This window comes from Maylandia zebra, linkage group LG6 (assembly GCF_041146795.1).
Source record: "Maylandia zebra isolate NMK-2024a linkage group LG6, Mzebra_GT3a, whole genome shotgun sequence".
NCBI classification, from domain to species: Eukaryota; Metazoa; Chordata; class Actinopteri; order Cichliformes; family Cichlidae; genus Maylandia; species Maylandia zebra.
In genome coordinates, this window is record NC_135172.1 from 39,312,422 (window position 1) to 39,339,133 (window position 26,712).

The following is a 26,712-nucleotide window of genomic DNA, read 5'->3' on the forward strand; positions in this document are numbered from 1 at the left end:
CCTCAGATGCTCTGGGGACAGATAAAGAGGAGGAGCGTGACACAGAGAGAAAGAGGACGTCTCTTTGAAGCAGGACTGTAAAAATGACTGATGTGAAAAATTCATCATCTGTGGAGTTGCCAGAGGGGAAGTTAATGAAGAAGGTCAGTGCATGTAGATGCAAAAATATGCAAACTCCTGTCAATGATGCTCTTAAACATCCCACGTGGTTTAACTTCTGAGGTCTGGCTGGTACTAATTTATTTTTTAAGTTAATGCCACAATGCTTAACGCTCATAATGTTACAAACCAAATGGAGTTTTATGCACTTAAACACAACATTATCACAGAAGACGCTTATATTTGTCAGAAACTAAACCATCAATGATCAACAGCTACATTTTTATTAATTTTGTGAGAGCCAACTTTTCTGAGTTGGTACATCATAAACTGTGTATTGAACGCTTATGATTTGTTTGTGCTCTCTTCTCCAGGGTTCAATCAAGAAGAAAATTGAATCATTCAGGAGATGGAGTTCAGCTAGCATCAAGAGACCACCAAAGCCCAAGGCCAAGACTTTGAGTCTGTCCTCCCCAGTGGGAGACCCAGATGACATCTGGCTGGAAGAAGGTGACAAGAGGAAGCTACGCCCTATTGTTGACTCTGTCTTTGGACAGGTAGGTGACTGAACTGGGAACTATGTAAAGCCAAGATATATAATTAGACTGTCATTTTTAAGGGTTCTTTTTTTTTTAAGGGTGTGTCTTTCCTTATAAGGCATGGGATGTTACAATATCATATTGCTATATGTATAAATCATATATAGCAGCACCCTTTTTGAAAAATGGCTCACAAATATAGTGTTAAAACATTATATATCCATATCTCTTTAACTATTTAGATTACGTTTAGATCTGTTGTGCAGTAGCGTGAGGTGTTTGTTTGCAGTAGTGAAAATTGTGCGCATAACATTTTTGCAACAGAGTATATTTTGACTGGTTACACATTAGTAAGAACCAGCCTGTATTATTAAAGAAGGATTATTTAAATTTAGATCAGCAGAACACTTGGAGGAAACACACATTCCTTGAGGATTGGAAGGGTAATAAACCTGCCAGGGCAAGCTTTAATTCAGACATAGTGTGAAACAGATGAAAAAGATAAAAATGTACCTAAAAAGTGTGTATTTGTTAGTGGCAGCCTTGTGAACTTGTTTTGCAGTCTTTAATAAGTAGTCAGCGTAGTTAGTAATCTGTCCCATAGTAAAAATTTCTGTGTGTATAAGCCAAGACTTCAGTTTCATGTATAATTTCTTGCCATGTACTTTTTTCTGTTCTCACTGGTTTGATCCAGATATTTTTGGTGTATTTTAATGTGTTGCAATAGCAAATCTTCCACATTGTTTTTGGCAGTTATGGCTTCCAGTTTCATCCACTTCCTGTTTATGTTTGTGGTGTTACTGAAGAAAAGACGAAAGCTTGTTATTTATATTCTCATATATATAAAATATTTCTTTTGCCTGTGTAGCTTCTTTTAGACACCAAAACTATTTGGCAGAAACAGCTGGAACCAGTGCATATGGAGCCAGTTTTCCCATCAATAATAATAATAATAATAATAATAATAATAATACACTTCCTGGGAAGGTTTCAAAAAACCTCCACGGATTATAATGGAAAGATTAGAGTTGACCTTGTTTAGAGGTGTCCTGACAACAGGTTTGCTTTTTTGTTGTATATGGGAGAAATGTAAAAGCATCACAGGAATTTCTTTTACCTTAAAAAATAAATCCCTGATGATGACTAACTGTACCCTTGTGTACCCTGTACCCTTTTAACATGAAAGGCAAACACTGCCTTACGGTAGTTCAAGCAATCAAATGTGTTTAAATTTAAACAAAATAACAGTTCTGAGGCACAAATGATAATCCTGCTTTGTGCCTTCCTTTGTTAAATAGCAAACCTTTTAGGTTTATTAGTTATTGGGGATGTTGAGTGGCATTTTAATTAGAAAAAGAATGGCAGAAATAGCTATACCAATTGCAACACAGTTTTGATCAGTGGTCAAAAGGTCACCTGGGATTAGAGTCATAAACTAACAATCATTAAATGTTCTTTAAAGCCATCTGAAAAGAAAACTAGGCTGTGTTTTGACATGTTTTTATATTTCCCCTTTTTTTCTTAGTTTCATCTCCAGTTCTCATTATTCAGATGAGTCATCCATATGTAGCCGCTAAACTGGTGGAACTAAATCTTCACCACCACGCCTATACAAGCAGAAAGGGGAGTGAGTGGGTCAGCGCTCAGAGCACAGAAATTTAGCTGGCTTCAAACACACCATTTATTTTCAGGATAAAACACAGTCAGAACCCCAAATACAAGCTAAAATCCCCGTATACAATAAAAATAGTGTTTACAACCCGCTAAAAACCCTGCCGGCAGGAATGATTAAACGCTAAAAACACAAAGCTAAATGAATGTTTTTCCCTATACTAAAAACTCCCCCCCAGGGTCCTAATTCTCCCAGTCCAGCAACACACGGGCAAATTCTCCTGAGCTGAGAGAGACAGGAGAGGAACTCCTCTTCCGGGATGTGGACTCTCGCCAGCAGAAGACCAGGGAGGAGGCTCCTATCTCCACCTGACTGTGCGCAATCGTGCAGTCCAGCTACTCTCCACCTCCGCGCACGGCCTCCCTCGTAGCTCCGCCCTGAAACAACAGACACGGGCCAGCAACGTTGTCAGCGCAGCCGCTGTCACCCTTCCCCGGCAAAGCTACTCCTAGCGCCCAACAGTGGGAAAGCGATACTCACAGATGCAGGCAGAGGCGTACCCCTGCCCTACTGTGGATTTCACGCGTCGCCTCCCACGGTCGCTATTCTGTCCGTCGGGACTGGATCGCCGGGTTGTGCTGGCCGATCGCCGAATGTCTCGTGGCGCCCCACAGTCAGGCCAGAGGTCCTTCTTCTCATATGCTGGCTTGCACACGTTTTGTTTTCCAGCTCTCCACTTTTCGTGTGTCTCTCTCTTTTTTGTCTTTGCGCTCACTATCTCCCTTAAGTCAGTTTGGTGGCTGATAGGCCACCTCGGGGAACGCCCCCACCTCACAGGTGCCTACAATTGTCCGCTTAATCCACAGTGGAATAATAAAAAACATATTGTTCAATCAACACTATAAATATGGAGATAAAATCATGCAATAGGAATATCAATAAACAAACATGCAATATCACTATTACAATAAAATCATGCAAATAAAATCGACACCCTGTACCAACACAGTCTGATCCAAAACAAGATATAAAAACACAATTTTCCACTGTGTGACATCCCCCCACATTTTACCTGTGACAGTCCCTGTCACCCTAGTCAAGTGACCTGTAACGGGCGGGTGGCTGACCAAAATTAGGCCTTGTCGAGCGGCGCACCTCTGACAACTCTCCCGGCTGCTGGGCTGGGGCGCTGGGCACAAAACCATAAAATGGAGGCTCAACTAGCACCTCTCCCTCAACGCTGACTTCCTGCCCCTCTGAGTGGTAGTCTGCTGCAGGGGTAACGCACAACTTTAGTGCATTCCGATGGAGGACCTTCTCCCCCCCCCCTTTCTCCGGATGCACCCTATATACTACACCGGTATTGCCAACTTCTTCCACTACCACATACGACTCTGAGCTCCAACCTGGGTGCAACTTGCCTCGTCCCTGCCTATTCCTGTCCCTTATCCAAACTCTCTCGCCTGGCACCAACGGCAGGGCCCGTGCACTTCGGTCATAAGCCCTCTTGTTTTGGGTGGCTGCTGCCCTCATCTTCTTCTTAGCCATCTCATAGGCAAAGGATAGTTTCTGGTGATGGTCCTTAACCCACCCTCCCAGGTTGTGGCATGGAGAATCCCGCTCAACACCTAGGTTCAAATCCACTGGCTGCCTCAAATGCCGCCCAAACATCAGGTACGACGGCGCATACCCTGTGGCACTATGGACAGTATTATTATATGCTTGTAAGAGCTCTGGGAGATATTCTGGCCACCTCTGTTGTCTCTCTGACTCTAGGGACCGAAGCATGTGCAGCAATGTCTGGTTCATCCTCTCAACCCCACCATTTCCAGCCGGATGGTATGGGGTGGTCTTGCTTTTTGTAATGCCATAGCACTTACACAGCTGGTACATCAGGGCAGACTCAAAACTACCACCTCTATCTGAGTGTAGCCTGGTCGGGCCGTGTGAAAAGATCAGTCATAACCAGAATATTCTGGTACCTGTCTGTGGGCCTCCCCAATGTAAGAAAGTCCAGGGCCACAACCTCAAGGGGATAGGACACAATAACGGGATGCAAAGGGGCTCTAGGCCTATTTCTATCTCGTAGGCCACACGCAGCACACCCTAGCTGGAATTCGCGCACCTCCTCTTCCATGCTGGGCCAATAAAAGAAGCGACGTATCCTGGACAGTGTCTTTTCCACTCCCGCATGTGCCGCTGCCTCGTGATACTTCTCCCACACCTCCCTGTGTCTCTCTGCAGGACATAGGATCTGAAGGTACATTTCGTTAGTGTTAGGGTCCCTTAGCTCTCTGCACAGCGTATCCTCGCAAACCTGCAGCCTTCTCCATTGTTGTAATAACTTCTGTACAGGGCTAGGTAGGGATCTCCTCGTTGGTGCATCAGGGGGGATTCCCTGTTCCACATACTCCCTCAGGATGCGCAGATCCATGTCCTTTTCTTGAGCCTCCTTCCAGTCATTCATCTGCGGCACCAGCCCCTGTGCATCCCGACGTGGAGCACTCGTGGTGTTTATGTAAGCTGTTTGACAGTCTGTGGGAAATCTAGAGAGAGCATCAGCATTAGCATTCTCTTTTCCAGCCCTGTACTTAACCTCGAAGTCAAAGGATGCCAGCTGTGCCACCCAGCGTTGCTCTGTTGCCCCAAGTCTAGCATTCTGTAAGTGGGCCACAGGATTGTTGTCGGTATACACGACAAACTTGGCACCTGTCAAGTAATCCTTGAACTTCTCAGTAATGGCCCATTTTAGAGCTAAAAGTTCCAGTTTGAAGGAACTATAGTTTTTGTCATTTCGTTCAGTGGGGTGTAGGCTCCTGCTGGCATATGCAATCACCCGTTCCTTGCCATCTTGCACCTGAGCTAACACAGCACCTAAGCCTTGATTGCTGGCATCAGTATAAAGTGCAAAGGGCTCCAGGAAATCTGCATAAGCCAAAATAGGGGGCTCGGTCAGAGCACATTTCAAGCTGTCAAAGGCTTCCTGACATTCAGCAGACCACTGGACCTGCATGCTTGACCTGCTAGAAATTCCCACGAGCAGAGCATTTAAAGGTCTAGCCAACCTAGCAAACCCTGGGACAAATCGCCTGTAATAACCTGCCAGGCCAAGGAAAGCTCTGACCTGACGGGTGGTCGAGGGAACAGGCCAGTTCTGGACAGCTTGGATTTTCTCAGGGTCCGGTCTTACCCCTTGTTGGTCGACAAGATGCCCCAGGAACTTCACCTGACGGTGGAACAGCTTACATTTGTCCAGCCTCAGCTTCAGACCATGTTGCCACAGCTTCTGCAGGACATTCTCCAATTGCTGTAGATGAGTAGAGAAGTCAGGTGAGTAGATTATTATATCATCCAGATATACCAAAACAGATTCAGAAAGGTGACTACTTAGGCACTGCTGCATCAGGCGCTGGAAGGTGGCAGGGGCATTACAGAGTCCAAAAGGCATGCGATCAAACTCAAACAAACCCAGAGGAGTGGTAAATGCAGTTTTCTCCCGATCCTTAGGATCCATTTCCACTTGCCAGTATCCACTGGCAAGATCCAGTGTGGAAAACCACTCAGCTCTGGTCAGACATGTTAAAGTCTCTTCAATTCGGGGGAGCGGGAATGCATCTTTATGAGTTACTGCGTTTAATTTTCTGTAGTCTACACAAAATCGCCAACTGCCGTCCTTTTTCCTCACCAACACAATGGGGGCTGCCCAGGGACTGCTACTCTCCCGAATGACACCTTTTTTCAGCATATCTGCTAGAAGTATCTTAATCTCTTTGTACATCAGTGGTGGTAAAGGGCGATATTTTTGTTTAATGGGTGGTGTATCACCTGTGTGGATCTGGTGTTGGACCAAATCAGTTCTTCCGTAATCCTCCTCGTTCACAGCAAACACCTTTCGCCACCTCTGCAGCAGGGTCTGGAGCTCGACCTTCTGCTGGGGGGTCAAGTCTATGCCGTTAAGCAGTTGACTCACCTCCTCTTCAGGGATCGCAGGCTCTTCGGGCCCAGCTGCTTCAACTACGCCCACCTCGATCACACCATCGGATCCCATTGTCAGGCTAAGATCACTGTCCATCTCCACGTCCGACTCCTCCACCTGGTACAACTGGCCCATCTTCTGGTAGCGTCCTATAGTCACTTCGTATGGATTAGGGTTACAGACCCGGATAGGGAGCCTCCCTCCTTTGACTACTGACAGGGTTCGGGCTACCCCCCAGGGTCCAGCATCAGGTAAGGCCTCCACTAGTGCCAAGCGTTCTGTCCCACCCTTACCTTTACACGTCCGGCCCCAGACCATCACTTCACAGTTCGGGGGCACCTTGACTCCTCTGCGGCTAGCAGGTCGAACATAGCCTAGAAAGCCATCAGTCTTGGTGGTAGCAGTCTGTTGACAGACGGCAAACGCCTCTTTCCATGCTCTGCTGGACTTCAGCTTTTGAGGATGAAAAGCAGACTTGCCTTCGGCAAAAACATCATCCCAGCATGCACTAATAACATTCATACCAATAATTAAAGGGTGCGTGGAACAGTCATTTCTCACAACCACAACCCCTTTTCCTGGTATCTCCACCCCTTCTACCTCAAAATCCAAGACCGCATAGCCCGAGTATGGTATCTCAAGTCCATTGGCTGCCTTTAAGGCAAACAACAGGGGTGTGTCAGTTTTATTCACTTCAGGGAAATGGAGATCCATTACCTGCTGTTGCACTAGTGTAACCTGAGAGCCTGTGTCTAATAATCCCGTCATCTTAACCCCTCCCATACACACCTCAATGAGTGGACATTCTCCCACAAAAGCTGTACTGGCCCCCTGATTGTTTGAATAGTCCCTTGTCCCCACCGCTTGGGCCTCGGCAGCGGGGTTTATTAGTTTAAAGGTGGTTGTTGGTCTAGTGTGCTCTGACAGAATCTGGCAATATGCCCAACTTGATTACAACGATGGCAAATGGGTTCTCCCTCTCGGGTCCAGTTATTAGCATATCCAGAACGCTTTGGCTTAAACCTTGATTTATTAAAAGCTGAGCCGGCTGGGCTTTGCTGTGGCAAGAGCGGTTTAATTTCATTACCAACATCTTTGACGAGATCTCGCATTTGACCCTTGACATCCTCCATAATTTCTTTTTTAAATGTCTCTTTCCAGTCTGGTTCATAAGGTGGCTTAACACACCTGGACTCACCCACTGTCAAGCACGTAGTTTGCAATCCCTGGTGTCCCAACTGTTCCTCCTCTAGGAGCAACGCCTCCCGATGGACTGTTGCAAAATCCTCTTCTGGATGGTGACGCACGTAGGCTCGCAGGGTTTGTGACAACGGGCCCTCCCGCAGGCCCAACAGCATCTGTTCCTGTAAACACTTTTCAGTAGGTGCTTGATTTGGATTGCGTTGTTGTAGCCTGCAGTGCAACTCCCTCAACCTTAAGGTAAAAGATTTTACCGACTCATTTTGTTTTTGTATACAGCTAAAAAACTGCGACCTCAAAACCGCTAGGGAGGTATTGTCACCATATAGAGAATCTAGATATGCGAATATTTTCCTAATCTGGTCTCTATCTTTTTCTTCTAACACGCTTACTTGACGCTTTGCCTCACCGCTTAAAGCCCCAATTAAAATTTCTACTTTCCGGGCCTCAGCTATTTCTTGAGCGTTCAATAAACCTTGTATTTGTTCTTTCCAATCTCCATATGAAACATCTGCTTCAGGACCCTTATATTTTGGTACCCAAGGGGCACCCGGATACACCGGCATCATCATCTCTATATCTGCACTCCAGGTGCGGAACACTGCTCCCCAAACTTGTATCCTGTCGACAAACGCCAAAATTATGTAGCCGCTAAACTGGTGGAACTAAATCTTCACCACCACGCCTATACAAGCAGAAAGGGGAGTGAGTGGGTCAGCGCTCAGAGCACAGAAATTTAGCTGGCTTCAAACACACCATTTATTTTCAGGATAAAACACAGTCAGAACCCCAAATACAAGCTAAAATCCCCGTATACAATAAAAATAGTGTTTACAACCCGCTAAAAACCCTGCCGGCAGGAATGATTAAACGCTAAAAACACAAAGCTAAATGAATGTTTTTCCCTATACTAAAAACTCCCCCCCAGGGTCCTAATTCTCCCAGTCCAGCAACACACGGGCAAATTCTCCTGAGCTGAGAGAGACAGGAGAGGAACTCCTCTTCCGGGATGTGGACTCTCGCCAGCAGAAGACCAGGGAGGAGGCTCCTATCTCCACCTGACTGTGCGCAATCGTGCAGTCCAGCTACTCTCCACCTCCGCGCACGGCCTCCCTCGTAGCTCCACCCTGAAACAACAGACACGGGCCAGCAACGTTGTCAGCGCAGCCGCTGTCACCCTTCCCCGGCAAAGCTACTCCTAGCGCCCAACAGTGGGAAAGCGATACTCACAGATGCAGGCAGAGGCGTACCCCTGCCCTACTGTGGATTTCACGCGTCGCCTCCCACGGTCGCTATTCTGTCCGTCGGGACTGGATCGCCGGGTTGTGCTGGCCGATCGCCGAATGTCTCGTGGCGCCCCACAGTCAGGCCAGAGGTCCTTCTTCTCATATGCTGGCTAGCACACGTTTTGTTTTCCAGCTCTCCACTTTTCGTGTGTCTCTCTCTTTTTTGTCTTTGCGCTCACTATCTCCCTTAAGTCAGTTTGGTGGCTGATAGGCCACCTCGGGGAACGCCCCCACCTCACAGGTGCCTACAATTGTCCGCTTCATCCACAGTGGAATAATAAAAAACATATTGTTCAATCAACACTATAAATATGGAGATAAAATCATGCAATAGGAATATCAATAAACAAACATGCAATATCACTATTACAATAAAATCATGCAAATAAAATCGACACCCTGTACCAACACAGTCTGATCCAAAACAAGATATAAAAACACAATTTTCCACTGTGTGACACATACACTGAGCAACAGACTGACTGAATAATGAATTACTGGATGTCTGGGTCTGGGATAAAGGCTTGAGAGTGAATGATAGTTGAATGTAATAAAGGAAGAAAGAAGAGACCTATTGCAACATAAAGCGAGATTAGAGCTAGAAGGAAGGAACTAAACTTTGAGCAGACAGATGTAGTTTAGTCCAACATCAGTGCTAAAAATGTCACGTCTGGCGAAGCAGACGTCATGGCATGAGGAGAGCTACATGTATGTGTTCCAGCTATGTGGGGATGCAGGGGGTGTTGGGCTTGTTCAAGTGGACAAGAAAATGCAGAACTCAACAGTGATTGGCAAAAACAATGTGGACCCAAATGCAGGCACGGTGGCGAGGGCAAATAATAACAAAAGGAGAGCCTTTATTTTGGCGGTGAAAAAAATACAAAGAAACACTAACACGACTGGAGGTACAGAGAAACTAACAAAAAAACGAAACTGGGAAAAGCTAAGAATAACAAATGACCTGAAGATGGCGAGTTAAGGCAAGGAACGAGGCAAGGAAAAAGGGCAAGGATACCTCAGTAGGTAGAGTGGTGGCCCCATGATCGTAAGGTCGGGGGTTTGATTCCCCTGAACAGCTACCCTGAGGTACCCCTGAGCAAGGTATCGTCCCTACACACTGCTCCCTGGGCGCCCAATGGCTGCCCACTGCTTCACTGGGTTAAATGCAGAGAGGAATTTCCCCACACGGATCAATAAAGTATACGTTATTATTGAAATAAAGAGGCGGACAGATCGACCAGGGACCGAAGGAAACACGATATATATACACACAGAAGGTAATGAGGGAATGGGAAACAGGAGGGTAATCAGACGGAGAAAGCAAAGCAGAAAACACTGACATAGGACAAGGACTATCAAAATAAGACAGGAAAACCCAGAACAGGCATGGAAACACAGACCAAGGAGACAGCTGACCAGGAAGACAGATGACTAAACGTATAGACAGAACAAAACCTATACTAGAGACACGACACACTTACACGGAAGGCCAGGGAACAAGCCTAAGAACCAGGAATCACAAAGACACTGACTGAGGAGATACATTGTGCACATATTCAGGGATTATTTATTTACTTCTGTTTATAAATGCGTTTAAAAGTTGGAATGTTTTTTTAACTGTATAAGGTGTACTTAATTACAGAAAAACAGCAAATAATTATAATTATATTGAGAGCTTTATTTGAGTGAGGAATTGAAAGAAGTTAATCAACAACTCATTTCATATGTAGGCAAAATCCAAATATCATGCACATGTCACATACATCCACCACATGAAACCATAGAAAGAAAAAAAATTATTTCAATAAATCCTAAAATTTATCCTCTAACTGAAATGTTAGCAGATGCCAGTGATTAGCTGGCCTTCTTTTTAAACTAATATATTCTAGCAAACAAGATTCCACACCTCACTTGCATGAAGGCATAACTGAACAGCAAGGAAACACTGTATAACAGTACATCCCATTGTTTACCCAGTATGTGTGAATAGCCGTTTTATAGGGTCTAATTTACACCACTCCACACATTTCTGGTAATTAGTATTAGTAACTTAGTATTCAGTGGCTTTGAAAAATATTGTATTATCTCACTTCTGAATGATCAAACACATTGGCTATATTTGAAAGATGAAAGACGAAATGCTACAGCTGCAGCTTTACGTCATAATATCACGAAACAGTAAAAACTACACCTTTATTTCTGATATATGTTAAAAATCACACACAGTTTTCTGAACTGGTCAACATTTTTAACAAAGCAACGAGGACATTGGTATAATAACCAGCACAGCTTTAGAAAAATGCTTTATAAGTGGGTTAACTGTTGTTCTATTTCCACTGGGGCAAAGCAGCAACAGTTGTTCACTGTTCAAAAAACAAAAACAATCCAACAAACACATATTCCGACATTACTGCGACTTTCTGACCCTTATTTTTGTTTGTAAGAGAAGTCTTTGATTTAATTTAACAGGACAGCCACATTTATCTTCTAGGTCACATGAAAATGCAGAAATAATATCTGGACAGGTGCAAAAGGCATTATCCTCCTTTTGGGAGTGGGTAAGTGGGCGAGAATGAGAGCAGAGAATGTGGGACAATCCAGACAGCCATATGTGGTCGCAGCCTGTAAAATGATGTCAGGTTAAATGGGAATCCTTTACTGACTACACCAGCATGTTATATTCCTCCTGTCAGCACAGTGCTGCTGCAATTTTGGACTTAGTTCAGGTTTGATTAGCGTGTCTATCAACCTTTTAAACAGAAAGCATGAGATTTTGATGAATGTGTGCTTAAGCATCACTAAGCCAATTCACCGTACATTCCATAAAAGAGCCAAGCTCATGTGGTGATCATCATTTAGTTATTCCTGGTAACATTGATCCAGCATATTTAATTCTTCAAAGCCACAAAAGGCAAGCCAGAGCCAGTTATAAATAATCTGATCACAAGCTAGTGGAGACATGTACTGAAGCTGTTAATTATAGCAAAAAGAAGGGTGGGGGGGGGAAGGAACGAAGTTCTGTTAAAACTCGTACATGACATCTCAGTTTAAAGTATGTCATGAAAATCAAAGTGAACGACAAAAAAACAAAAGTGGGTAGCAATAAAAAACAGCCAACGTATGTTCTTTTCAGTTGTAGCAACCTGCAGCAATCTCTCTGTTTTACTGTTACTGTTTTTTTGCTCCCAGTTCAATTCAATTCCATTTTATTTATATAGTGCCAGATCCCAACAACACTTGCCTAAGAATGACTTCATACTGTAAAGTATTGTATTGTAAATAATACAATAATGTACCAAATGCATAAAATAACCCAGTACTCAGATGACCCCTATAATCAAGCACTTTCTTACAAGAGAAACTGAGGGGTTAGACTGGATAATGATAATGGCCAGAAACAGGTGAGAACACAGCTGGGATAAATCTAACTAATGAAACAGAGGAAGTAGAATAAAAAAATGCTGCACACAGACAGATGATTAACACAATAAAACAGGTAAAAGGCATGGAAACTGACAAAGGCTCCATAACTGAAAACACCGGGTCAACAACCCAGGTACTCTGACAACAACCAAAGAAATTATTAGGTCATAAATGTCATTAAAATTCTCTCTCCTTTCAAAGTAAATAAGAATAAAACGCTACTATTATTGCACCACTTTAAGGGTGATAAAGGTGGAATTTGCCCTCTAAGACACAGGCAGCATATCTCAGGTAAAATGAGTTAATTATGATATTTTGTCATATCACAGGTCACACTGTGGTTTCAGTTGTATTCTTATCACACTTTTACCTCCCCATGTGTTTTGCTAATATAAGACATATTAGATAGTATTATTCTATCCTGACTGAATCAGTAATACGAGAGTATACTCTAAAGAAACATGATGATCGTGCACTAGTTTCTCCACTTGAATTGTTCTTTGTTTTATCAGTGCACAAGTCGCAACCACTTCCTCCCACAAACATTTTTTTCTGTCATTTAATCTTGTTTAAACAGACAAGACTCAGAGACGATGTAACTTTATGCTCAAGCTGCTGTGATAACTGATCCAAATTCTGGTCTGAAGAACTGACATATTCATATTCGTCTACAGATTGATCTGGCTAAAATGATAAATCACTGTCAGAGGTCAGGCCCATGGAGCCACATGTGTCTCGTTCTACTTTTTTTTTCTCCACTATGTTCCCAAGCTAGTGTCTGCTAGGCGCAGTGTATGTTTTATAGTCAGTTACTGGGTTTGTGACTGACTTTTAGTGGTAAGCAGGAAGTCTAGAGTGAATTATAAGTAAAAATGTGGCTTGTAAAACCAATAAAATAAGATGGAGACAAAAAGGCTCACAATTTGTTGCAGCCACACTTACATTAAAGTACATTGATGCAGTTAGTTAAGTTGACTTCATAAGTATTATTTTGTACCTAGAGAACACGGTTTGGATTCCTTATTGCATAATGGTATTTGTCTCTACAATTACGCTTTGAAATGTAATAGAATGGGAAGTGCTAATACTCAAAACAGAGCGTGAGTTCTTCTAGTTTAATAATTGTCTCCATTGTTGTGTTGTCGCAGATATATATTTTCACGCATTAATATGTTTGCTGTGAGCTATGTTTGTGTTACAGCTCAGTCTTATCTTTGTTCAACAGGGTTAAGCTCAATTTAGCTTAACTTCAGCCACAACTCAAGAGATTATCGCACATTGAAGGTCAAAGGTATGAAAAGAAACAGAAAAGAATAGAAAAAACCAAATGAAGAAAGGACTCTTAATGTTTCCATTAAAGATGGGACATCAAACATGCTTAGTGTACTATACATATTCCCAGTCTTTAATTCAGTGAAAAACTTGTAAGAAGTGCAGAATGCTAGAATGGGTTGATGACACCGATGTTGTTCAGGCTGCAGCTTATTTATATAAGAAAGACTTCAAAACGGTTTTAGCAATTTTTCTTTAGCTTTTTGTTTATTTGTTTGTTTGTTTTGTGATAAACTTGTGTGTCTGCACATTTTAAATTGGAAAGCACCCTTTTTTGCTCATCTGACCTTACTATGAGATCTTTTTTTTGTGTGTGTGTCATTGTGCAAAAAGTGGGCATGCAAATACACATAGACATCCCCCATCTCAAATGGCAAAATGTTTGACCTGACCCACCCTAAAGCTGTTTGCATAGCATGCAAAATCCTGGGTTTTGGAATCTGTCCATCATGCTGTTTACAGCCCAGCACTGGATTTTCAGTTGGCCTGTCTTCCATCCTTGTCTTTCAGGCATCTGGTATGCTTGCAGTTGTCGAGGGATGGCACATGAATTCTCACCCAGCTGCTTTGTTTGGGGTTTTGTGGCTGAAAGGCTTTGTGCTCACACCAAGCTGCTGATGAAGGCATGGTGGAAACGCTTCTTTTTTGTTGTTGTTTGGAGAGCAAAAGAACCTCTGTTCTGTATTCTGGGTGCTTTTCAATACCACTTGAACTCATTGGTCTAGTTCATCTAAAGTAATCTGTGCATGACTACCTAAGAGGCAGCACAAGCACAAAGCTTCAAAGAAATAGCAGGAAAATCTCAATTTCACCAATTTTTTGGCATGCCAACAAACAAGCTAGCATTTCTGCCTTGTGGCCTTCATCAGAGCATGAAACAAAACTGAAGGTTGTAACATTTACAGTAATCTGACATTGTTTCTGATCTCATGTGACGACCTTCATACATTTTAAAACAGAGCAGAGTGAATACAGCCGGGGTTAAAGTTTTCTATACTATGTCACAACCCGGCTCATAGAAAGTGACAATTAAGAGGGAGACCACACACAGGCTTTTAAAGGCTGTAAGACATATTTAATGAAAATAAGGTAAAGCAACTTAAAGACAATTTAAAGGACATAACAGCTATAACTGAAACTTCCAAATGAACAAGATGGGTGCCAGACGGCGAGAGACAGAGCCAAAGCCAGCCTGCTGGTTCAGTCAAGGTGTCTTTATATACACTGGGACTGGTGTTGCATCACTAATTGGGTCAGCTCCACCTACCTGCAAGAAACGGGTAAAAGAAAAAGCAAAACACAAGGCCAGCCCACTGGCCGTCACAACTATTACATTTCATTTATATACTTATTCAGAGAAGATCTGAGCTAAAATCATTAGTCAGCCCAGCAGGTGTCATTGTGTTTAGTGATGAGATCCAACATCTATTTATTTGATAAAATTCCCTGGCAGAAATAGCAGAAAGAATTACATGTTCAAGTCCAGTGAACAGCAGGAGGAGCAGCAGGAGAGCCATGATTGGCTTCATAGTTGTGTTTGGCTAAGACAGACTCTATGTGCCCAGTTCTGTAACTCTTGTTTGAATATTCTACTTAACATCTAAAGTGTTGTTACACTCACTGCATTTTCCACATCTGAAGTTTCCTTTCGTGTATGTTTTGGTTTGATAGGCTGAAAAGTGTGTTTACAATTATCTCTGATTGTTCAAGCACTTCAAAATCACAGTGATTCCACTTAGTCATCACTCAGATTTTAAGATGTGTCAGTATTAGTAATGTCTCTGAGTTTCTTGTGACAGCAGTTAAATTAAGTGGAGAAAATTATTCTTTCCAGTTGATATTTTAGGTGTAAGCAGTTCAGATTTTAAAACATTATTGTAGGCAGTGCTGATTATTGATCGATGATACGCTATTTCATTAAATCTTGATTTCATCTGATTGCCATGCTTTAGAATATTGGGAGGTAGACTACAGGAATCACTTTGGGAAATATTTGAAAATTGAAATTAAAACAGTTTCATTTGGACTGCAAGCATAAAGACTCTCAGTGTCAGTGTTGATTTTGTATGATTTTTCAAGCAATTTAGTCCATCTTTGTCTCTTTAAAGAAATGAGGTGTTGATAGTACAATATCTTTTAGAAAAAACTTCAGTAGAGGTTCAGTAATAGATTTTATACCAGAGACAATAGTTCTTGATTAGGAATTGTACTGTTGCACTTTGGGTGTATTGCACTAAGAGGAATTCAATCTCTTGTGTAGCTCGTGAGAGCTACGCTAGCATGCATGAAGAGACTTTTAATTTAACTTTTGATTTCATTCACTGGATTATTTTTTAGCTCTTTATAGCACTCTCTATGCTCACTATCCCACTGCTTCTTTTGATACAATGTAGCTTTTTTTTTCTTTTACTAATATGATGGATTTGGGTCCTCCATAGTTAGGGATGATACTGGCATCTAGTGGTAGTGCATATGTATTACCGTTAAGCGTGTGTTAATCCCACTATTTTCAACAACCAAGCTTTGCTGCACTCTACTGGCAATACTGAGGCAATGCAGAGTGTTGTCTAGGAATACATTTTACATAATAGGCATATTAAAAATTGCTGAAACTATGTCTTGTAAAAAAAAAAAGCTTTACAAACTGCTTTATAACAAGTAACTGTGGAGTAATTTGTGAACCCAGAAGAGATTACCAGCATCAAAAACATGGGATTTTGAGAAAAAGATAACTAGGTTAAACTCAGGAAACAGATGGAAGAAAATGGGTGGTCTAATGACCAGATACATGGGAAAGTAGATAGACACAAAAAATGTGTTGGTTCTCCTCAACTGACCACAGAGGATTAAGGCTGCAAGCGATGAGCCTTCATCAAACTGCGTAAATCTCTGGCACACATATTACACCCAATACACATGTATATAAAAAATGCAGTATATATAAAAACAGTGCTTCACATCTGGGATTCGGTTTCAACAAAGAACAGTAGATGAATTGGACTGGACAAAATAATCAAACAATGATCCTAAGAAAACAAGTACCAGTATTTTTATTTCTAGAGGGAAAGGAATAAGCGTTGATGGTTTTAGAACGTAATTGTAAGGGAAACAATTAAAAAGCTGTGGTGAAGAGAATCATCTTTAAAAGCACAGATATAACAAGATAGTTTCTTAAACATATTCCTCATACCAAAAAAAAAAAAGCTTTTCAATTGTGCCACAAGACTGAAGCGAGACTCCATCAAGATTAATAACACTGGCCCCATCTTTGGTGCCATCTGGTGGCTTTAGAGAACTTTATTTATATAACTTCTACTTAATCAGGGTTGAGATCAAAGTCAAGAATATAAACAGACAAGCTGCAAAATCACAGACACCGATGAGCAGAAGGTAGATGATGGTGAAGACTTACATTCAGAGACAGATGCTGCAGGTGAGCATCTGCACCACATCAATGCTCCCACCGCTTCACGAGCAACACAGTTATGATTATCAGTATAATCAGCAATTTCATAAAGCTATAATTATTTTTAGTAGCACTAGTAGTAGTTGTTGTGGTAGTGTCTATACTAAGTCAGAAGTTTACATCATACAGTTGCAATCACTGGTTTTATTATACACCCCTGCAATTTTACTTTCTAAAATGTTTTCGCATGCACTGTTATGTGCCTCTCTTTTCACTTTTCTCTATCCCAGCATGTCTCCATGTGTTTTCATTTTTTAAATTGCCTTTTTTTTTGTCTCACAGTGACTAGTTGTGTAAAATAAATATTCAACTTCTATTTCTTCTACTTGCAGCCCCATGCTCTCGTAGCCTGTCAGCATAGTTCTTTTCTTCTAATCTGAACTGCTGGGGATTAAACAGACAGCCAACTCTTCATCCATAATTCTACCACCCCCTCCCTCCGTCTCTCTCTATCTCTCTCTCTTTCTGACTTAGAGACATACACACACACACACACACACACACACACAAAGCTTTGCCAGACTAGTCATTTGGAAACCATAAGCACGATGTTTGTTTGAGAGAGAGGGGTAGGTGGATGGGATGGATTAGATTAAGTTGGTCCAAATTCAAGGGATCACTTGTAGCAAAAGGGGGTTACAGATAAAGGGAAAAACAGAGCGCATGCCCGTGTCTGTGTGTGATAGAGAGAGACAGAGAGGGATAGAAAGGGAGAGAGAAAATGGTCGAGTCATGCAATCAGAGCCAGAGTCTGGCGCAGCGGGTTGTTTCAGCTCAGATATGACCCAACTCTCCCACCCCAACCCGTCAATCTCCATCACCCTGCCCCGATTCCATAATATCACCGTAAACATTTCAAATCTCATCATGGCAGCCGCCAACAACCCATAGGAGTTTAGGACTGAATGTGGCATCATATACACACCACTGGACCAATAGGATCTGGGACCGAAGCACATGCACTGAGAGGAGTCGCTTTTTGTAGTAGAGGTGCAAGTGGAAACATTTGCCTCCTCCTTCCTGGGCGATAAAAGGCGTTGCCACCTAGGATGCATTGGATCTAGTATGGATTTTGGAGTTTCATGTGACGTTTGAACAGAGAAGGGTGAGAAAGAGGAAAAGAGGAGGATAAACTTTGGAGAAGTGTGAGGACCAGCAAGGAGGGAAGGGAGGGGGGAAGACAGGGAGAAGAGGGCAGGGTGATGGGAAACACCAACCAGACTTCTAAAAAGAACAGTAAAAAGAAGAAGGTAAGGAAACATTTTGTTGTTCTTGGATAACTAAAACTAGGATTTCATAGCAATTTCCTATTTCATCTCTACTTGACACAAGAGACGTTTCAAATTTGCTTTTATTTGCAATATACAAAATAAATAAATCTATTGAAAATGTCTGTAACAGTACAAAAAATGGCAAATTTGCCAAAATTTAGGTAATAGCTTTATGTGTTTCATAATCCGATTGGTTCCTCTCCTCTAAGGTAATGTCACCCATAGAACAAAGTGGTACCCCATTGGCTGCTGCCATGCTGGGGGGACTGGGTGATGCAGGGGAGATGGACACAGAGGATGAGGAGGAAGGAGGGAACGAGCGTGAGTTTGATGAACCCCTGTGCGCTCTGGTTAAGAACTGCAACATGCTGCATAACATAGTGGGGCCTGCATGTATCTTCCTCAGACAGGGCTTCGCCCAAAGTCAGCTTGTATGTATTTACCCACACTACAAACACACACCACACAAACATACAGAACTGCCAGAATTGTCATTGCCAAAGTCTCCCATAAATCCTTTCATCCATCCATTTCCAAAGTGCCATCCAAAGGAAGGTTAAGGTGAAGCTGAGGTCATCGTCACGGCTCCTCTGCCCTTCATCTCTACCAATCACGAAATCAATATTCATATCTATAGAAATGTTTTAAAATGTTCTGAGGGCCTCTTACTTACAAACTTATATGTATTCTACTATTTTGAGTAAAGTTATTGTACACTGAAATTACTTTTTACACAAATAGCCAAAGTAAATTGAATAAAAACATGTGAGAAAGGACATGTTTTGGTCATTCTCATGTCAGTTGAGCTTAGTGAGATAGACATCTAAACATCAAAGGCTGTGACTACCTATGAAAAAAACCCACTTCATATCATAATTAAAAGATGATAATCACTAAGCCTCGAACTAAAACTAACAAAAAACAAAAAATTAGCAAATAATTAAAATGAAATAAGAAATAAAAACTGTTGAAACGGATAAAACTACGTTTTTTTCACAGCTATAAAAGAAGGATAATGATAACGAGACCTGATACGTGACACAAAAATTTGTCCAGATTCAGGTACCTTTATAGTCTTGGAGTCTTCTATGCGCACCTCTTATTACAAATTAATGTCATACATGGGGAAAGTGGAAATGACACAGACAAGGAACTAGTTTAAAAGCACTCCTAGAACAGTGGTGTATGATCCGAGGTGATACTGGATGCCATTTGAAGTGAAAATGGGCAAGAAGTGTAAAAGTATGAAAAAAGAGTATTCAGAATGTGGTTATGTAAATACTATTTTCTTTGCTGTATTGGTCGTAAGGTGAATGCGAGTTTCTGTGAGAATGCTAAAATCTGTCTCTCTGTGTTAGCCGTATAACAGACCGCGGTGTACCCCTCCTCTCACCCTAAAAAATCTTTTTGGGTGTGTGTTTTGAAATAGTCTATTGATATATTTAACTACAGCCTTGCAGAGTCACTGTCTCGTTTATCAACTGATTGACAACCGAAGTTTAAATTTGCAGTCTACATTAGCATGCCTTTCACAGCAAGCAGTATATGATAACAATTGAACAAATGGCTATGTCTAATGTGAAAGTGGTCCCTTGCAGTTCCACACTCAGTCTCTGCAGTTCGCTTAAGATTTATAAGACGTTTTAGCTGATTGCTTTGCTTTTATGACACGCAAGTTGCACCAGCTGCAGTGGACAGCTGTTTCCAGAGGAAATACACTGATAAACCTTCTGTACACCACTTTCACAGCACCAACAAGGAAGTGCTTAATGAATATAGTGAGGCGTTTAGCAGCTAAAATGCTAGGTAATTTTCCTCAGGAGTTTGGACTATGTCTTGATCCAGCCTCACTCATTTCATATGCCACATTTTCAGCCACAGCAGGCAACCATCAAGTGCATGTAGTGGAGCATTCAGCAGACAAACAGCTTGATATTTCAGTCAGACACCAAAAAACAAACTAAAAGAAGAGTGAACATTAGTCTTTCAGAAACATTACTACATACTATGTGATAAAAAAAAAAAAAAGTTTGTTAATACTGAAGTCCATTACAGTCACTGTGTTACACACTTGATCTCTGACCTCTTAAACGCTTTCTGTAGTTCATTTTCTCAATTGCACAGCTACAATTGCAACACAATGTTCATCTTATACATTTTAGTCCTAATTAAGGTATAATACACAAATAAGCAGGGTGTGTTTTAGGGCAGGCCTACCTTGGGGTTGACAAATCACTAACATAAGAGTGTTCAGTGTCTGTGTTTCCATAATCAGATCAACGTTGTTCATCATCTCTGGGTTCAAAAATCCAAAATGCAACTTCACAAAACATGACTTCATATTTTGTCTTCATTTTTATATACTTTTTTTTTAGCAGTATTAGCAATGCTATCTGTAAGTTTAACTACCATCATAGTTATATTTCAAAGTGGCCAGGTCAATTCTCTTGCATATGAATGAATGAATGAATAGATAAATAAATATGAAATCTCGTTATTAACTTTAGATGGGGACTGTTGACACTGATAAAACTGAGTTCTATAACATGTGCTTAATCTTGTAAATGGGTTTATTTCAACCCAAACCATAACTTGAACCCCAATCAAGTTTTTTTTTTTTTTTTTTTTTTTTTTTTGGCTAAACCTAAGCAAACGAGGACTGAAAGCAAAACTTGTCTCACATAAGATTTAAACCTAAATCTCGTGGCATTTTCATCCTGTTGTGTCGTGCTACATGCCTTCCTTCACAAACTTTTATTGTTGCTCAGTTTCTGCAGTCTTCTAAAGTCACGATTTAGCAGTAGTAACTGTTGTAGATTGGTAATGGACCACAAAAAAACATAGGTAGGAGAAAACCGTTGCCTTTGTCTGTGGATAAATCTGTCACAAATTTTAGCAAAAGGTACGACAAAAAAAAAAAAAAAAAAGTGGTACACGTTTTTCTGTTCAGCCTGTGCAGGTGTGTTAATGTTCGTTTAATCAAAAGCCAGCTGGACTGCAGATGCAGATAAGAAAAAAAAATTGCTGGCAGATAGAGAAATGAAAAACCGATAAGCCTTCATGATTTGTAATACAATTTACCGCTGTAATCTCCCTGCCACTGTTCGCTCTCCTGCATCCTCTAATCCAGGGCTGTATTATTCCTGCTGATGATGTCACAATCTCGAAGAACACATCACGTACAAATTTATCCTGGTGTCACCTTGCATTCCTTTAGCCAATTCAACAACAACCGTAAATGGTGTTTTATGTTGAATCAGAATCAGACTATTTTATTAATCACTAAAGAAATTATGCATGTGTTTGTTACTGCATTAATTTTTAGTTTAAGTCATAACTCACTCTTATTTCTATGATTTCATTTTCACTTTATTTTTTAAAGTGGCAATTCAATATTTCACCAGTTTACTCAGCATATGATGTAATTCGTTTTTCTTTCTTTCTTATAACTTTGTGACATGCTGCATGTTTGGAAGGTAGATCTTTTAGGTGGTATGTCATTATGAATCTGCTGTTAGTACATTGTATTTCAAAAGCTTGTTGTGGAGCATATGCACAGCAGACTTTCTCCAACACGGGCAGAATGAGACTGGACATGAATGCTGCTGGGTAGCAGCAGTTTTCAACTAAAAAGGCTATTAGGGTCAGTCAGATCAAAAACCCAATAATCCTCTAATAGAATCTCTGGCTGAGCAGATGAACATAGAACAAACAAAATGTTTCACAGGATTGAGAGGAGTGGAGGAGTAAAAGCACAAGAAGCAAAAATGTTTCCAGCATTTTGTGTGACTGAAATAGAGCAGATTCAAAGTATAACTTGTCTGACTATTCATTTCTCTTTATGTATGCCCTTTCTTCTTCCACACCACCGCAGGACAGAGATCTACGACCAGAAGAGATGGAAGGTACAGATTCTTAATCCAGATTCTTAATCCTCACCTTGTCTCTCAGTCTATTCATTCCACTCTGTTCTTTTTCATCTACCTTCCTTTCAAACCTTCTGTTTAACTGTGAACATTTTTTTTTTTAATTTCCCTGTCTTGCATTGAAATGTGTAAGAACAAAGTGAAGGATTATCTTTCACAGGGAGGAATAATCCTTCACAATTTAACTTCCACTCATACATCGCTTCTATTCCTCAGTAGTGGCTCACAATTTAACAGCGTACATGCACATGAAAATGTCATTTCTATTTTAAATATAGATTCTATGACTTTGGTTTAGTGTAGTAGAAACTTGATATATTTCTTCTGCAATGATTTAATGGTGACAGGGGGATCTGTGTCACCATCTGTTCAGGTTCAGGTTAATTTTATTTGGACAAGTTTGGATATGGACTGCAATCATCCATGTCACACTATTCACAAACAACAGGCAGCAGAGTGCAAAGTACTCAGTGTTATAATGTTGTAAGAAGATTGAAGAAGAAAGAAAAAAGAAAGGCTCCATATAAATAATGAGATGAAAGTTTAAAAGCTCATTCAAAACATTAATGCCTCATAAGAAAGTGATGCAAAAATAAAAAGTTTGCAAATGAAATAGAAAGTCCCAGGAGCAATTTAAAAATATAATTTTTCACAATCCTTGCAGCTTCAGTTTCTGTTTTTACATTTTTATTGATATAATGATGAACGACCATAAGTATTTCATAAGTTTTAAAGAATTTTATTGGGGGCAAAAATATCATATTTATGCAAAAAAAAATATTGAATATTTACAGTGCACGGTGTTGCCAAAAAACTGTGATCATCTTCAAGCACTGATAAGACAGAAATCAGTTATTTGGTCCAAAGATTGTATCCAGCATGTCACAGAAAACAGAGAAGTCCGTGAAACATTATTGAAAAATTATTTTTTTACTATGTCATACTAACAACAAGTCAAAAATAGTTCAAATAAAACTAAAGCAATTTGGAAGTATTAAAAAAAGCACTCTCAGACAGATACCCCATCCCCATCTCAATGTACACTCACTGATCCAGGGCAGCTGAGACTGAAACTGTGTCTTGTTTTCTCAAGAAAGCAAATGTACTCTGTCATACTTTTGCCCAACGGCAAATATTTCGCATAATCTGTATTGATGTGTTCTACTTGCAGAGTTGCGTGAGGCCTTCAGAGAATTTGACAAAGATAAGGATGGCTTCATCAGCTGTAAGGACCTGGGCGAGTGCATGAGGACTATGGGATACATGCCAACAGAGATGGAACTTATCGAACTCAGCCAGCAAATCTGTGAGTCCTGAACACAGACAGATAATTCTGTAATTCCCTAAAATCTTTCACTCGGAAGACCAGTGAAGGAGCACCAGGATAAAGCAGAACTGCAAAGCAGTTGATGTCCAAAATGTCTGTTTATCCTTTCTTCACCTGTAAATCTGTTAAGTCTGATGAACTGCCAAAATTTTCTCCTTACATTAACTAGCAATGATTTAATTAATTTCTTTACAAATAACTTTTTAACTATTGGAGAAAAAAATATTCACTGGTACTGTCATTAAGTACAGCATCTCTGTTAAATGCTGATATGAGTAAACTTCATATCAGCAATGCGTCAATGTGTCTTCTAGACCCTACAAAACTGCTCAAAGACATTTTACCATGAATTAAAACATAAATCTTACATCATTTCACATTTATAACCTTATTTATTTCCAAAATTCCTGAAAGCTGTCAAGTAGTTAAATGAGCTTTTGAAAAGGTTTCTTTGAAGAGTTACAGTCAGGATTTAGAGTGCATCATAGCACAGAAATAGTGTAGTGAATTATATGAATGATGAATCATCTTCTTAAGAACTGTCCTGCAGTGGTTTGAATCACTGCAGTATAGTTTGTGCATGTAAATGGCGAGTCTTCCTCACATGCAAATGTTAATCACAGTTCCACAGGGTTCTGTGCTAGGACCATAACTTTTTACATTATAGATGCTTCCCTTACAGTATTATTATAAAACACTATTTTCATTCCTATGCAGATGACACGCAGTTTTAATTAACCATAAAGCCAGATGATACAAATAAACTAGTTAAATTATAGACATGTCTTAAACACAGCTAATGGCTGCAGTGGACAGTTTTCATTGGATATTTTCAAATCACTACAAATATGCTCTTATTATGACTTCTGTTTATAACATATTGACGTGGGTCTGCTAAGCTCTGTCTTATATGTATGCACAATTAACTCCGTACCACTGGATCTTCAGTAAATAATCCAATTTGTTATTTACTTGTATATACTATGCATGCATATTTATCTTTCTTCTAGGTGGTGGCAGAGTGGATTTTGAGGATTTTGTGGAACTGATGGGCCCCAAAATGCTTGCAGAGACTGCAGACATGATTGGGGTCAAAGAGTTACGGGACGCCTTCAAAGAGGTCTGCAATTTTATTTTAGCAAAATAGAAAACCATATCCAGGCTTAAACTAGGGTTTAGAAATGAATGCGGTCCAGAGTTTTTTCTCCTAATGTATGCTATTTAAGGTGCAACAAATGACTGAGGTCCATACCTCAGTCATGCTAAAGTTGGGCATACACTGTGCGATTGTTTCAGTTGCGTTATTCAGCTCCTGCTCAAACTGTACGATTGAATCGCAGGGGTGAGAAGTTTGTAGGTGACGATGCACACTGTGCGTCCATAACATGAAGCTTATAACACAAAATCTGTCTCTCGCTCTCCCTCTCTCTCCCTCTTTCTTTAACTGACACAGACACACACACCACCATCAACTTTGTTAAATTGCTAATGAAAAACATTGACTAGCAATGAGCAGAAATGTCCATCCAACTCTTTTCACGGTTGGTCCGGTCATGATAATTTTGTGAGGCTGCCACATCGAAAAGGCTCAGATGAGCTTGCCATGAGCTGCACTGCCATGCTACTCCGTTTCTGTTTGCGCATGCACAGTGTGAGAGGCTGCGTTGACACCCTCATGAGGGCCGACAGGATTTCAAACAGGTTTGATTTTCTTGCGACTACAGTATACGATTGATGATTGGGAGCTGGTCGTGAGGTGTTAATCGCTTCTCGTTACCCCATGTATACTACACGATGCACGACACAGGAGAAACTCGGGCCGATCCCCAAAACGACTGAAAAATCTGCTCAAAATGGGCCAAAAATCACACAGTGTATGCCCAGCTTAACCTGAGTAGGCCTTTTCTCAAACTGACACTCCAAAATGTTTTTGTTTTGCTTTTTGTAAATGCTTATTTTCCTTTTAAAGTCCTTCCATTCTGCTTTCTAGTTTGACTCTGATGGCGATGGTCAGATCAGCCTTGGAGAGCTGAGGGAAGCCATGAAGAAGCTAATGGGTGAGCAGCTCAACCACCGCGAGATTGATGAGATCCTGCGAGATGTTGACCTCAACGGGGATGGACAGGTGGACTTTGAAGGTGATACAATTTATCTCTTACTTAAGATCGGTTGTGGTGATGTGTTTGTGTGTGTGTGTGTGGGGGGGGTTAATACAATTGGGGATGATATAATCTTTTTAAAGATTTTTAAGATGACTGTGGATGACTGTGGGAGTGCCCTTTTCCCAACAAACAATGCAAATATATTCTCTCTTTCCACAGAGTTTGTGAGAATGATGTCTCGTTGATTCTTCAGTAAACCTCACACTACTGCACTAAACACAACACTGGCCAGACTACAGACTGTTAATGTTTTTCTCACATGTACAAAGACATCTTGGTGTTTTTTCAGTTACGTGCAAAACCTCTTATAAAAATCCCTTAAATGTGTTACTGTTGTATAAATCTAATATGTATCATGTGTGTAACAAGAGATGAGAGTGATATTTTCAGCGGGAATAGACCAAACCTATGGTGTCTTTAAAAGTTTATATTCATATGAATTTGCAGAAGAATTGCATTTAAAAGCCTGAAAAAATAAGATCCTGTTTGCACTGACTAGATACTGTGAAACTTCAATTATAAGATGTATTTTCTGTTTCTTTATTGTATTTTTAATTTGGGTGAATTGGTCACTAACTATGCAGTTTAGTATCTACAAGTTTGTTGAAACATTAATATGAATGTAAAAATGTATTTTCTGAATTTCAATATTTTAATGCCACTTCATCTTAAACTTGAATGTGTTAACTGTGAAATATCTAATACATATAGAAAACATGAATGCTTTGTTATGAGTTACAATATTTATTATACAGAGTAGCATCTGAAACAATATTTTTAATATCTTTTTGATACCTGTTTCAGAACAATTACTAGTGATTTGTGTCTACCACACAGTGAATATCAGTTTCATATCCTTGCACCATTTTTCCTCTTGGTGAAATTTAACTGACAACCTGCCTCATAGTACATGGTTATTTTATGTAAGCATACACAGTATGCATATATACCTCTTTGATGTTTCATTTGTACAGCGTTTAATGACTCAGAAAACACATTGTAAATAACAAAAATGAGTGAACAATATTGAAAATAAATACTTTTTTGTGGTCAGATAGCTTATGGCCATATACTAAGTCCATATCAGTTTCAT

At 40.6% G+C, this 26,712-nt stretch overlaps 1 protein-coding gene and 1 long non-coding RNA gene across 4 annotated transcripts; one reads left to right on the forward strand and one right to left on the reverse strand.

The window, feature by feature from the left end:
* cabp2a (calcium binding protein 2a) lies at positions 1-26,700 on the forward strand. Of its 3 annotated transcripts, none has more exons than XM_014411908.3 (7): positions 1-143; positions 474-656; positions 22,079-22,109; positions 23,302-23,436; positions 24,468-24,577; positions 25,448-25,595; positions 25,779-26,700. In XM_014411908.3, the coding sequence occupies exons 1-7, from the start codon at positions 84-86 to the stop codon at positions 25,802-25,804; spliced, it is 693 nt and encodes a 230-aa protein (XP_014267394.1). In that variant the 5' UTR covers positions 1-83; the 3' UTR covers positions 25,805-26,700. The 3 variants fall into 3 exon arrangements, with proteins under 3 accessions (XP_014267394.1, XP_014267393.1, XP_014267395.1); XM_014411907.3 differs by lacking the exons at positions 1-143; positions 474-656 and adding exons at positions 17,439-18,183; positions 18,414-18,635; XM_014411909.3 differs by lacking the exons at positions 1-143; positions 474-656 and adding an exon at positions 18,414-18,525.
* On the reverse strand, positions 2,302-3,143 carry LOC143419210 (uncharacterized). Its single transcript, XR_013099189.1, has 2 exons — positions 2,791-3,143; positions 2,302-2,687 (listed from the first exon to the last, which is right to left on the reverse strand). It is a non-coding gene; the product is annotated as an uncharacterized LOC143419210 (long non-coding RNA).
* Positions 26,701-26,712: the final 12 nt, after the last annotated feature.